We start from the raw sequence: 14,126 nt of genomic DNA, 5'->3' as shown, positions 1-14,126 counted from the left end.
GTTGCAAGCTTATTTGCTTACAGTTCAAATGCCTTAGTAACTTTATTCCCTTGGGCTTATTGGTAACTCATCAAGCGACTTTAGTTACGGATTTCCTTTGGTTTGAAGATCAGAAAAGGAGATATGAATCCAAACTCCCTAAAGATAAAAGCGCTTGGAGGCCATTGGATCAGCTTCCATCTTCACACAAAAAGTAAAACTATAAGAAATTGTAATGTTATCATCAATTGTAAATTATAATACTGTATGATTTTTTTAAAAAGAGCTACTTTTTCTTAAGAGCCGTGATAGCCCAGTGGAAAGAGCCGTGATAGCCCAGTGGATATGACCTCTGCCTCCGATTCCGGAGGGTGTGGGTTCGAATCCGGTCCGGGGCATGCACCTCCAACTTTTCAGTTGTGTGCATTTTAAGAAATTAAATATCACGTGTCTCAAACGGTGAAGGAAAACATCGTGAAGAAACCTGCACACCGGAGAGTTTCTTAATTCTCTGCGTGTGTGAAGTCTGCCAATCCGCATTGGGCCAGCGTGGTGGACTATTGGTCTAACCCCTCTCATTATGGTATGGTATATGGGTAACGACGACTTTTTCTTGCCGGTTTCTTCTCAGCAGAACCTGCCTTCCGAACCGGTGGTAGAATCTTTACAAATAGTCAACTGACGTGTCAAAAGTGCTTGTAAACTAAGCCTACTTGAAATAAATGATTTTTGATTTTGATTTTGAAACGATCAATTGTATCGCACGATAATACTTATTGCGCAATGTTTTCGTGTTTATGAGAATAAAATATTGCTCAATACTGACACTATACGGTTATTAATATTGCACAATTCAATGATGTTAAATACTTTTAGATGTGTTACTAGCGTAAGAAAAATGAGGCGCTCAAAAGAGGAAATTTCCACATCTCAATGTTAGTTGTGGTCAACAAAATACTATCTAAATATCGTCTACAATGTCGAGTTGTGTGTTGAGGAAGTGTAAAAACTATAATATAATATAAATAAATAATGGAATTAAAGACAAAATTGTGCATGTGTGCGCTCAGTTTTGTAGCCTATAATTCGGATCACTTTTTGCTGTGATTTTATAGGGACGTAATTGATCTAGAGTATTGAATTATCATTGGCACAATTCGTAATATTTTGCATAAGTTGCAAAATATTTAACTGATTGTATATAGGGGTCGCGAAGCTGAAGTGGCAATGGGCAGGCCACATACTTCGAATAGCCGATTGACGTTGGGGTCCCAAGGTGCTGGAATGGCGACCCCGCACCGGAAAGCGCAGTGTTGGTCAACACCCCACTAGGTGGACCGAGGTCATCAAGCGGGTTGCAGGGAGCCGCTGGATACTCGCTTTTTGAGACAGTTTTGTTTGAAAGTCCATGCAAGAGGCCTATGTCCAGCTATGGAAGTCTATCAGATGGTAATGATGATCTAGTCCGCCTAGACGCCAAATTAGCTCACATTTTCAAAGTTTGTCTAAAGATCGACAAAGATGACAAATAAATCAATAGAAATATTCCTTTCATTTACAAATTGTATTAATAATCTGTAAATAGACGTGAATTGTGATATGTATTATTTGTGTCTGAATAGTCTGAAGGTTGTCTGCGAGACATCTTTATATTTTTTTATGGTAAAGCCATCTATTGTGGTTGTCTTTTATTCGTAAATATTTTCAAGTATCCTTTACTTTATGTACAATACTGTGTTGTATTTGGGAATTCAAAAGGCGTTTTATCGATAACATTGTTAATGCTTTCACATTAAGTAAATAAATTGGAATTACAATGATTTGTATTTTGCATTACATAATTTGAATTCGATTTATTGTATGAAACTGTCTAGACTAACATAACGGTTTCTAGTCATCACTACAAAGAGCGGGATAAAAGTTTATTATTTAATGTATTAGGATTTTCAAATAATAATTAAAGGATTAAATATTTTGTTTTCTTCCGTTCTTCGACTATTTCAAAATCATCCAAAATTTATCCAAAAAAGTTTCTACGGATTTGTAAAAATATCTAAGGCGAAATGTTAAGGAATAAATGTGGAAGGTCACGAAATCACGAAACCTCTTGACGTAGATGATATTAGGCAGGGAGGTAGTACAGTTAGGAAACTTCCTCTTAGAACAGACTTTGCAAGAGGGTTGGATTAAGGAGGACTAAGGGCGGACAAAGCCACGGGCATCCGCCAATATATTATAAAGAATTGTTATAAGGTATTATGAAAAATTACTTATAATAATAAGTATAAGAATCATAAAGTTCAGTTAAGCTATAAAAAATCACAAGATTATTGAGAGAACTTTTCCTTTGGAAATTTCACACAATGTTGTCAGAATATAACTTGTACGTCTATTTTGTTGAAGGAATTTTCAAAATGAACACAAAGATAGCGTAACAAGACTGAAGTGACAAAGGATTTTAGATCCACAAAGCTCTGAGGGTACCCCAATAAAACTTCTAACGTGCTTCCTTCATGAATACAGGAATGGGTGAAGTTTGCTAGACAGCGGAACGCGTTTATGATACTCGGAGACATCGTAATAGTATATTACGGAACTAGTGAAGTAAAGAACTATGTCATTGAAGTTTAAAACTTATGCCTGTGAAGGTTTTAATGGCCACCACAGTTATATTAATACACCCATTTTTAACCAACTTCAAATAAAGGAGGTTCACTATTAGACGCTTTACTTTGTTTATTGTTATTGTTATCTCAAAACTTGGCCATTTCTTAACCAATTTTCAATTATTTTCTTGTTTGAATGAATATACTTCCAGATTGGTCTCATTTAAATTTCATGAAAATCGATTCAGTAATTTTGTGTTAAAATGAAAATAACGAAATGGCCCGTACTGCGGCGCTTTCGATCACGATGACACATTAAAAACAGAAAAATGAAATTTTTTGATGACTTCAAAATCTTAAAAATAAACTAAAAAGCAAAAAATAACAACTATATGCTACCTTCTGATCATTTTAAAGGCGGTACCAATACAGTGATGCATTAACTCAAGCCGCTTATATCATAAAGATTTAGGATTCTCAGACAGTCGTTTCCCGTGGTCCTTTTAGAAACGGCTTTAATTAATCCGCGACTGGCTTGGCTCCGCCTTCAAAGAATCATAAGATTGTTGTTATTTATCATTTAATTTGTATTTTTTTGCTTGCTTTTGTATATTCCGCTCAACATTTCGGCTAAAGGAAGTCCACTATTGGGTCCACTGACATATTTTGTAGGGTTCTATCCTAGTCCTAGCACACCTTTAACCATTATTAAGAAAACCATCCAGGGCTTGCATAGTTTCAAAATTTAGTTCATGGAATTGCTCTGAAGTTTATACAGACCCCTCAGACCGCAAGTACGGTTCGCACTTTTCCGTTTTAATATACTTACACTACATTAAGCTATATCATTCTTACCTGTAATCATTTGGCTCGCAGTTGTCAGCAATTTGACGTCATTGTCAGCATCTTGAGTTTCGAGTCTCACAGTCACGTTGAGAGGGTCCAGAGTACCATCTTCAGCTCTTCCGTGCAGAGTGACCAGGATAGCTGTCGTCTTCCCGGGTACAGCGACCTCTGGCGCCACCACTGAGAAGCCACTGTCAAAAAACGATTTCATGTTTTAAAATACTAGCCGCCAGTTTAACCCGCGTAGTTCCCGTTCCCATGAGAATACGGGAATAAAATATAGCTTAAAACACTCACAAATAACGTGGTTTTCTAGTGATGAAAGAATTTTCAAAATCGGTTCAGTAGATTCAGAGATTACCCCATTCGTTGTCATCAACCCTTAATAATCATTCGAAAACTTAAAATTAAAGTAACGACGGTTCCAAACGCGCCTTGGTCCGAGATGTGCCCACAACAAATTTAGCCAGGTTTATACAATACAAATAATAAACATCTCCAGAGTTGTCCGACAAAACGACTAGCGCGAAAAGTCAACTTCCATGTACGAATATTGAAAAATCCACTTCCAGGCAACTGCAATGCGACAAATCGTATGGACACGTTCAAATTATTGTATTTCCTTTATGTGGATGGAATACGGAATTTGTTTGACGTTCTTTCACGCTAACACTACTGTTGAATAGATGACTGCTATTTGAGTTGTTCGTCCGTGTTTAGTTTTAAAATCGAGCGGGATATCTGTTTTTACAACCTTTTATTTAACGTTCAACGTCCGGGTATATTGTCCTTCCGGTACGAATTTTTTAATTGGTTTTTCCTCCACTTTTGTGTTTCTATTTTATGACCACGTGTATTTGTGTTTTTAATGTTACATATCTATAGTCCTGATAGCAAAGTGGAAATTACCTAAGCCTCCGATTCCGGAGGGTTTCGATTCGAATCCGGTTCGAAAAAATACCAATTATAGTGTGTATTTTAAGAAATTAAATATCACGTGTTAAAACGCATACCATGCATAACAGAAAATTTCTTAATTTACTGCGTGTGTGAAATCTGCCAATCCGCATTGGGCCAGGGTAGACTATTGGTCTAACCCCTCTCATTCTGAGAGGAAACTCGGGCTCAGCAGTGAGCCGAATATGGGTTGATAACGAAGAATGTTACATATAGGACTTGGTGTTTTGATTCGGAAAATAGTGTCGGTAAGTACTAATGAAAATATTTGTTAAAACCAATTAATTTGGTTTTGATTAGTTAAGCCTTCTTTTTGTGGGAATTATTTGTATAATTTTAAGTATGTAACTATTCTTTATTTTTACTTTAATAACACAAACATATTTAAAAAATCTACTTCTGGATTGTTTTAGAGCGACTCTACTTTTAAATTATTTCAGAGTTTTTTCAAATGTTTAATGTTTTATATTTTTTTAATTACTGATTTCTTCTGCCAAGTCTCGACAAAAATCTCTAATATTGGGAAATTTAAGTTTTTCTAATAAGGCAAAGTTACTTATTAGAAAAACTTAAGAACTAAGCAAGGAAAATAATCTTAAGCTATTTTACCGACATAAATATTTACAAAATACTTATATCAAATTTAAAAAAACATGTATTCGCCAAGTAATTTTCAACTATTGGCAGGGTGCCCAACACGATTTTGCTATTTTTCTGGAGAGTCAGTATACCTAGCAGAAAAGTAATAGACAAATGTCGACCAATGGCGGTCGAGCTAAATCAGTCCCATCTCTTTCGTCCCAATGAAAGAAATAGCGATATTTCCGGTTGAGCAGCTATTAGTTGATATTTTCAACCCCTGACGCAAAAAGAGGGGTGTTATAAGTTTGACGTGTCTGTATGTCTGTCAGTCTGTCTGAGGCACCATAACTCCCGAACAGATGAAGCGATTTACATTTAGTTTAATTTTTGTGAAAGATGATTTACGGGTACGTGCGAGTGTTATTAGACATGTATGATGAAAGTTGGTTGAGCTGTTTAAAAGTTCTGGGGGTTAAAGTGGGGAAGAATAATCGAATGTCTGCAAATATACTCGAGTGGGGTCTCAATTGAAAACGCACTGAAAGTTAATACTGATGACTTGATCGAGAGTGTAATTAATAATTAATTCATGACCTTCGGGGGTGTTATGTCTATTTTTCTTCACGTGTGTATGTCGTTGGTCGCATGCTAGGCCTATAGGCTAATCGTTGGGACAAATGAGCACCATCTCTTGGATCATTTATGTATGCATACATTTTTCAGACACTATAAGTAATTTTAACCGACTTCAAAAAACAGAGGAGGTTCTCAATTCAACGCGTATTTTTTTATACATAAAAAAAAATTTCGTCATTTCTTAACCAATTTTCTTTTTCTGATCATGTTGAAGGTGCCTTCAAAAATAAAAAATTTGCCTTCAAAGTGATCAGAAGGTGTCATGTACGAGGTTTTTTTTCGCTTTTGGTTTATTTTTGTGATTTTGAAGTAGGTTCAATTTTTTGTTAAAAAGATTTTATTTGGTATCCGATGTCCAAATTAATACCCGTTTGTTAAAACTTAACTAGAATTTGTCGATGTATCAGTTTGCACGTGTCACGATATATTTTAATTGAATCGCCATTTCTGATATAAAATCGAATGTGAAGTTATTTTCGATGGTTATTTTTGTATGTATTTGATACAACAATTTTTTGTTTATCGTCCCTGTTATGTGACCTGAATTTATATTTCTATTTGAATGTTCTCATATACGTGTTTCATTTGAAATGAATCCGTGTTACTAGTTTGAAATGGATTTGAAACCGATCAAAATTTAATAAAGGCAAAATTGACATTCGATAAAAATAAAATTTAATCACAATATGCATAATTTCACATTTTTTGGATTTTTTTTATGTTGCTGTTATTGTAGGCTTGTGCTTGACTACATCATGATGGCATTGGCGTATCTAAAATTATTTCCAAGGGTGGGTCTAGCCCCCGACATTATCATAATAGAATGCATAATTTCACATTTTTTGGATTTTTTTTCATGTTGCTGTTATTGTAGGCTTGTGCTTGACTACAATCATAATGGTACTGGCTTATCTAGAATTATTTCCAAAGGTAGGTCTAGCCCCCGACATTATCATAATAGAACTCCATATCGGTAGCCGAGAATCCCAGGGTGTGCACGTATACGCCTATGCCTAATGGTAAGCAATGATGAGCTTTAAGATGAAGGGCACTTGCCTAGATGCCTAATCACTCTTGCTTAAAAAGTTATTTTAAGTAAAGGTTGCTGCAACGAAACGGAAGACGACGGGACGTAGCGTTAAGTAAACGCCGTCCTGTCTATTCCTCTTAGGTAAAATATATATATATATATATATATATCTATATATATATCTGTATATATATCTGTATGAAAAGATATTTTTCTGTTTTTGACGTCCATACAAAGTTTTGCCCAATACTGACCACGCTGGGCATGCGGGTTGGTCTGCACAGAGCTAGATTACTCGCGCCGGTGTCGCTGCTGCCCGAGGCATTTCATAATCTAGCCTGTGGGAATGGATATACCGCATTTTGTCGATCGCCAAAGCCTCGTCGGTCCATCTGCAGGGTGCACCACGAGCAGGTGTGATTGGCAGTTGGGGAATAGACTGGTACTAGCCTCCCCCTTACACCCCTTACAGGCTGCTGGATGCAGGTGGCTGAGGATCGTGATGTTTTGAAGTCCCTACAAAAGGCCTATCCATCGGTTAATATGATCATAATCCATCGGTTGATATGATGATTTTTTTTTTATTCTTTACAAGTTAGAACTTGACTACAATGTGATGGTAAGTGATGATGCCGTCTAAAAAGGAAGCGGGCTAAGTTGTTAGAAGGAGGATAAAAATCTACACACCTTTCAGTTTCTACACGTCATCGTACCGGAACGCTAAATCGCTTGGCGGTACGTCTTTGCCGGTAGGGTGGTAACTAGCCACGGCCGAAGCCACCCACCAGCCAGACCTGGACCAATTAAGAAAATCTCAATCTGCCTAGCCGGGGATCGTACCCAGGATCTCCGTTTTATAAATTCAACGCGCATACCACTGCGCCACGGAAGCTGTCAACATGATGATGATGATGATGATATATTACTAAACTTTTCGTACCGTCCTGTCCGAGATAAAATGCCTTACGTATGCAGCGAGTTTTAATGTTGTAGCTTTTGCGAGTTTTACCTGTGACTACCCTCGTTTTGTATTTGAAATATTACACTACAGGAATAAAGCACTGTAGAGAATAACGAGTTTGTAGCACCATGGAGTATAAAGCAATAAAGGGATACAGTGGAAGTGCAAGTCATCGATATAAGTCAACGAGATCAATTTTATGCGAGCGGCGAACGCCTCTATAATGTCACAATTTGATGAGGGTAGCAGCATTGGAGTATTGGACACATATCGGATCGGGGATTTGTCCTTTCGTCGGATTTTATTTATCCTCAGACGGTCGTTACGTTTTATCTGTACTATTTTTACGAGCTTAAAACTTTATCCTTTCTATTATAAAACTTGTTTATGGTCTATTTGTCTTGCGCTTTATTATGACACAGAAAAATTACGTGTTATATTGTAATAAGTTTTTATACTGGGTATATTTATGTAGAACAACTTGATGCCACAATTTAAATACATATTTAATTATTTGAATATCTAACGATAACTCCAGAAATAAAGTTATCACTTGTCACTAATAATACTTTATCTACTGTCATTTGATATAAAATGACGCCATTTCTATACCGCTGATGTTAATAATCGTGACGTCGGGTGCAACGCCATAAACTTTTCAATTGTATGCTGCTAGGTTAAGAATTTCATAGAAAAAAAAAACTCAATATTTCAAAGAAGGACTAAGGAATTGAACACCACAACTGTGTTTCACAGCCAAGTACGCTAATAAGAAACCGACCGACCAACTATAACTATTTAAATTTTAGTTCTCATCAATACAAATTAATCAAGCCAAAACACAAGGTAGCTACGGTAAACCTTTGAGAAGTTCCCTTGAGTGTCCCTCGTCTCCATCACCAGATCCCAAATGACAGTCACAACCCATCTAGATGTAGAGTTCTTAGCAAAACAAATTAATTAAGCCCAAATACAAGGTAGCTACTGTAAACCGTTGAGGAGTTCCCTCGTCTGTGCTTCGGTTCCATCATCAGATCGACATCAGACCTTCGATGAACTATAGTGCTTTAAAATACTTAATGAAAACATTAACAAACGCACTAGTTGCACCTATAATATTCGAAAGTTGCACTCGATTTCTCCAGGATCGCATAATCAGATCCTAACATGATTACTATGGGACCAATTGGAAAATAAACCCTTTTAAACAGAAAAATAATTTTTCTAATCGGTTTAGGTGTCTTCGAGTAATCGGTGAACATACATTAAAAAAAAATTGGCAATAACGACAAAGGAATTGAACACCACAACTGTGTTTCAAAACCAAGTACGCCAATAAAAAACCAACAGACCAACTACCAAGGTCGTAGGCTTGAAAAAAAAATAAACAACAACTAATTGGATTTTTCTCGAAACAAAAATTCTTTAAAGACACTTTAAAGAACTCTAAAGTTTCCTCGAATAATGTGACCGTGCGCTTGAGATATAGTCTCACATAAATATATCCTGAGACTCCCATTCGTTCTTTGTGCCCTAGATTGGAAAGTGCGGCAGTTTCAGTGCAAGGAATTACTTGTCGCGATTGATTCTAGACGGTACATTTGCACTTACGTGGTTTCTCAGAGAAGATGTTTTCTCAGTGTAGTTTTAAAATATTTTAAATATTGGATAGAAGCAGGCGTTACTTTGCGGAAGTTCATCATGATTATATAATGATTTATTTATTTTGCTATCATCCGCGAAAAGTCGACGAACCCATGCGACAACGTCATCCAGGTCCGACAAAATACTCTCTACGTACGTTTCACCCCGAAACCGGAGCATCCTCAGGAGATGTTGACTCTACAACGTGCAATCGCAAAAACTTTGTTATAAAGTAGAGATAATTTAAAGTTTGTGGTGTTGTAGGGGGAAATCTCTAGATCCACTGAACCGATTTTGAAAATTCTTTTATCACTAGAAAGCTACTTTTTAAGTGATTGTCAATTTAGTTAGTGGATTTGACCGTGACTAGTTACCATCCTACCGGCAAAGACGTACCGCCAAGCGATTTAGCGTTCCGGTACGTAGCGGTCCACCAGGATCCCCTAAGCGATGTCGTGCAGAAACAGGAAGTGGTGTGGATGTTCATTCAACTCGTAACAAGTTAGTCCGCTTCCATCTTAGATTGCGTTATCACTGACCATTAGGTGAGATTGTAGTCAAGGGCTAACTTGTAAAGAATAAAATAAAAAAAAATCTTCATATTCTCACGGGAGCGAAAACTACGCAGGTGAAACCGCGGGGCGTCGGTTAGTGGATTATGTATTGTTAATAATCCACTAACTAAGAAGTTAGGCCAATAGTCCACCACGCTGGCCCAATGCGGATTGGCAGACTTCACAAACGCATTGAATTAAGAAAATTCTCTGGTATGCAGGCTTCCTCACGATGTTTTTCGTTCACCGTTTGAGACACGTGATATTTAATTTCTTAAGCACATAACTGAAAAGTTAGAGGTGCATGCCCCGGACCGGATTCGAACCCACACCCTACCGGAGGTTGAGGTCATATCAATTGGGCTATCAAGGGAAAGTAAGATTGAGAATATGGGCTGACAAGCCCCAATAGCTGCGTGGAAATGAACCGGACGGACTAGAGAGGTTGGCGATCCGCGCCAGCTGCTTCATTACCTTTATCACCATCATCTCAGCCGATGGACGTCCACTGCTGGACATAAGCCTTTTGTAGGGACTTCCAAACATCACAATCCTGAGCCGCCTGCATCCAGCGAATCCCTGCGACTCGCTTGATGTCGTCAATCCACCAGTTGGAATGACGACCAACACTGCACAGGGTTACCATTCCAACACCTTGGGACTCCAATGTCCCTTGGCCCTTCGACCTATGTGCTTCACTTCACTACATTTAGCTTTCATAAAACATCAAAAACCATTACAGGTATTTTCTGTACACATCTTAATGACATCATCTGTTTCCCGAGAGCATCATCTTAATCTTGGATTAAAACAAATGTCTACATTTGTTAGACTGTGTCTCGCTTTTTTCCGTAAAGTATTTTAGCAAATGTTTCTGTCAAAGCGGCTTTGCGCCAAAACTAATTTCATACCCGGGCTTATGACGTCACTCTCAGGGTATTTTTGCGTTTACGCAAAAAATAATCGGAGTGACACTAGAGATTTGGTGTAATGTTATTAGGTAAAGGTCAGAAAGTATAATTTCTACCTCACGCAATTATCCAACACTTCGACCACGTTAAAATTGTAAAAACCATGCTTTTCTTTTTAAATAACTTTATTTATCGATAAAAATTTCATAAAAAGATCAGAAAGTTACTATTAAAAATAAAAATATCAAAAATCTTAATTAAATATCAATGCGTAAATTAGGCGTTTTTAGAAAAAATAATATGTACATAAGTAAATAGCCTCATAAGAAGGCTCATTGTCTCACAGCGGGCGATGAAACGAGCTATGTTAGGAGTATCTCTGCGTGATCGAATCAGAAATGAGGAGATCCGCAGAAGAACCAAAGTCACCGACATAGCTCAACAAGTTGCGAAGCTGAAGTGGCAATGGGCGGAGTACATTATATGAAGTGCCGATGGACGTTGGGGTCCCAAAGTGCTGGAATGGCGACAGTGTTAGTCGACCCCCTACTAGGTGGACTGATAACATCAAGCGAGTCGCAGGGATTCGCTGGATGCAGGTGGCTCAGTATCGTGATGTTTGGAAGTCCCTACAAAAGGCCTATGTCCTGCAGTGGGCGTCCATCGGCTGATATGATGCTGATGATGATGAGGTAAATAGGCAAACAATAAGGCTTAATAGAACCAGGCTTAATAAAAGTAAGCGCAAGCCGAACACAAAAAATAAATTAGCATGCACTAAAAAAACAATACCGTACACAAGAAACATCATATCTATACTAATATTATAAAGCTGAAGAGTTTGTTTGTTTGTTTGTTTGAACGCGCTAATCAGGAACTATTGATTTATTTGAAAAATTCTTTCGGTGTTAGATAGCCCAAGGAAGGCTATAGGCTATATATTAGGTATTCCCATATTCCTACGGGAACGGGAACCACGAGGGTGAAACCGTGCTTCGTCAGCTAGTTTTAATAATATAAGAAAGGTACTACTGTGTAGGTTGCACGTTCTTCGCATTTTAATTGGTTTATATTCTGATAAAATTGTTTCATAAAAATATTTATTAGAGATTTCTCGCGGCTTATATAAATAGGATAAGCGGATGGTCATCGAAAATGCCGATAACGACGAACAAGAATGACCCATTTTCTGCAGTGTTTCGTACTTTGCACTTCACTCTCGACTTAAAAGAGGCAGGGTGTGTATGAAGTTATGTGATAATTATCTTGTTACATACATCAAGTTAGAATATCATAGTTCATAGTTGGTTCAACGGTTAGTTATGGTTAGGTTAGTTATGAGCTAGGATCACGGGGACCTGAGTTCAAGCCCTGGTTCAGTTCAAGATGAACAGCCGGGATGTTAATGCTTGACACAATCACTTGACGTAAATGTTCATTGCTCTTTGAGGTATGAAAGAACCATTCAAAATTTTCAAAACTTGTAACTTATTATAATGAGGATGAAAATCCACACCCCTTTCGGTTTCTACGCGGCATCGTACTGGAACGGTAAATCGCTTGGTGGTACGTCTTTGTCCTCGGCTGGGCTGATTGAGGTTATCTTAATTGGTCCAGGTCTGGCTGGTGACCTAGGTTGGTAATCACCAGCCAGATTACCAGATTACCTGGACCAATTAAGATTCCCGTTATCTCGTATGCGTTGCGATTCCATCATCAGATCGACTCTAGACCTTCGTAAATTTGTAGTGCTCTAAAGTGGTTAATGGAAAAAATATAAAACGCTATAGTTGCCCTTACGATTTTTGAAAGTTCCCCTTGATTTCTCCAGGATCCTATCAGCAGATCCTAACATGATAAATATGGGACCAACTGAAAAGCATACCTTATCAAACAAAAAAATAATTTTTCATATCGGTTCAGGCGTCTTCGAGTAATCGGTGAACATACATAAAAAAAAGATATCGGCGAATTGATAACCTTCTCCTTTTTTGAGGTTGGTTAAAAATAAATGTTTCCTAGAAAAGATTTCTGAAGGTTTTGTCCAAGAATACAGTCTGTACCTTCAATTTGAACAGTGGCCCGTGGCTCATTACGTCTTAATAAATTATTCATGGGCCTCTTCTCCCCAGAGCGAAGTGGCCCGTCAGTTGGAGGCTTTATTGACTACATTCAAGTTCATGTACGGCTTTCCGGGACGTGTATCCATCAACCTAAACTAAACTTGCCATTTGTAAGCTTATGCCCCAACTAGCGGAAGACTTTGTTCGAATAGAGCTGGACTTTTTTTGGGTAACTTATTAGCAGCTAAATATTCTAAGAAATCTGATGTCTGTATTGAGATCCTGGCTTGGAGTTCAGGTTTTGCTATATTGTTTTTTTTCTTGATGGAACTCTAAGGCGGACCATAAAATGTTAGGTTTTTTTATCTCTCAATTCTCAAGTTTAGAGTCAAGATATCCGTGGTTTTGCATCCCCGTGCCTAGGAAAATACTCTAAGCCATAAGTTCCTGACATTAATCTGCTAATCGTATTTTACAGAGTCAAAAGTCCGCTAACCCATATTGGAGCAGGATTGGTGGGTCTAAGCTACAAAACCTTTTCTCCTACAGGAGAATAGAAGTATGTACCTCCTTACCTCCTTTGACGGCCTCCGTAACGCAGTATAAGTACAAAAGGGTTTTCTTAAGTGGGAGGCTTCGACCGTGGTTAGTTACCACCCCACCGGCAAAAACGTAAGACGCCAAGTGATACGACTTTTAAGAATAAAAAAACTTACTATGTAAGCTATTAAAATATAGGATAAAATAATGAGGCTGGGAACGAATTATAGGTCGACAGCCCCTGTAGCCTAGTGGCACGTCGATTCTCTTTCTACGATCGCAAACGCTTCGTAAACTAGAAAAATATATGGTATGACATTTGCTATCGACGGGTCAGGTGATCAAGATCTGTCATTCCCATACATTTTCCTAGTTTTCGAATCGTTTGCGATCGTAGAAAGAGAATCGACGTGACACTTGGCTACAGGGGCAGGTTATAAGCCACATTTACCTACATTTACTAACATACTACGCGTTTTGAAAAGGCTGAAACTACAAGCTACCAACTCAGAAGAGATACAGTCATATCGATTTAGACGGAGTTCACAAAGTTTGAAACTACGCAGACTCCAAAATGAAAACAATTTAGATAAAAGCAAATCTATCTACTTCTTCCCGATACACAAAGTCGAGGAATAAAATCTAGTATCAACCGATTCAACAATACACAAATATATTAAAGGAAATATGGTATTGTTTACACAAAAAGCAAAATAGATTTCAAATCTCACGTATAACATTTTTTCTTTTAACCAAGCAAAAGTACCAATTCCATTTTTATTTTATCCTGCTTCTCGTGAATATAACACATCTATAA

General features: G+C 37.6%; 1 protein-coding gene across 1 annotated transcript in view; it reads right to left on the bottom strand.

The window, feature by feature from the left end:
- LOC112048003 (C3 and PZP-like alpha-2-macroglobulin domain-containing protein 8) overlaps positions 1–14,126 on the bottom strand; it is a 242,446-nt gene that overhangs the window by 120,874 nt on the left and 107,446 nt on the right. The window contains exon 3 of the mRNA XM_052883732.1: positions 3,441–3,622. Coding sequence (XP_052739692.1) covers positions 3,441–3,622 — 182 coding nt within the window. The remainder of the gene's footprint in view (positions 1–3,440; positions 3,623–14,126) is intronic.

The sequence above is a fragment of the Bicyclus anynana genome, chromosome 10 (assembly GCF_947172395.1).
Source record: "Bicyclus anynana chromosome 10, ilBicAnyn1.1, whole genome shotgun sequence".
Lineage (NCBI taxonomy): Eukaryota > Metazoa > Arthropoda > Insecta > Lepidoptera > Nymphalidae > Bicyclus > Bicyclus anynana.
The sequence above is the reverse complement of the archived record's forward strand: the minus strand, read 5'-3'. Positions and strand labels throughout refer to the sequence as shown.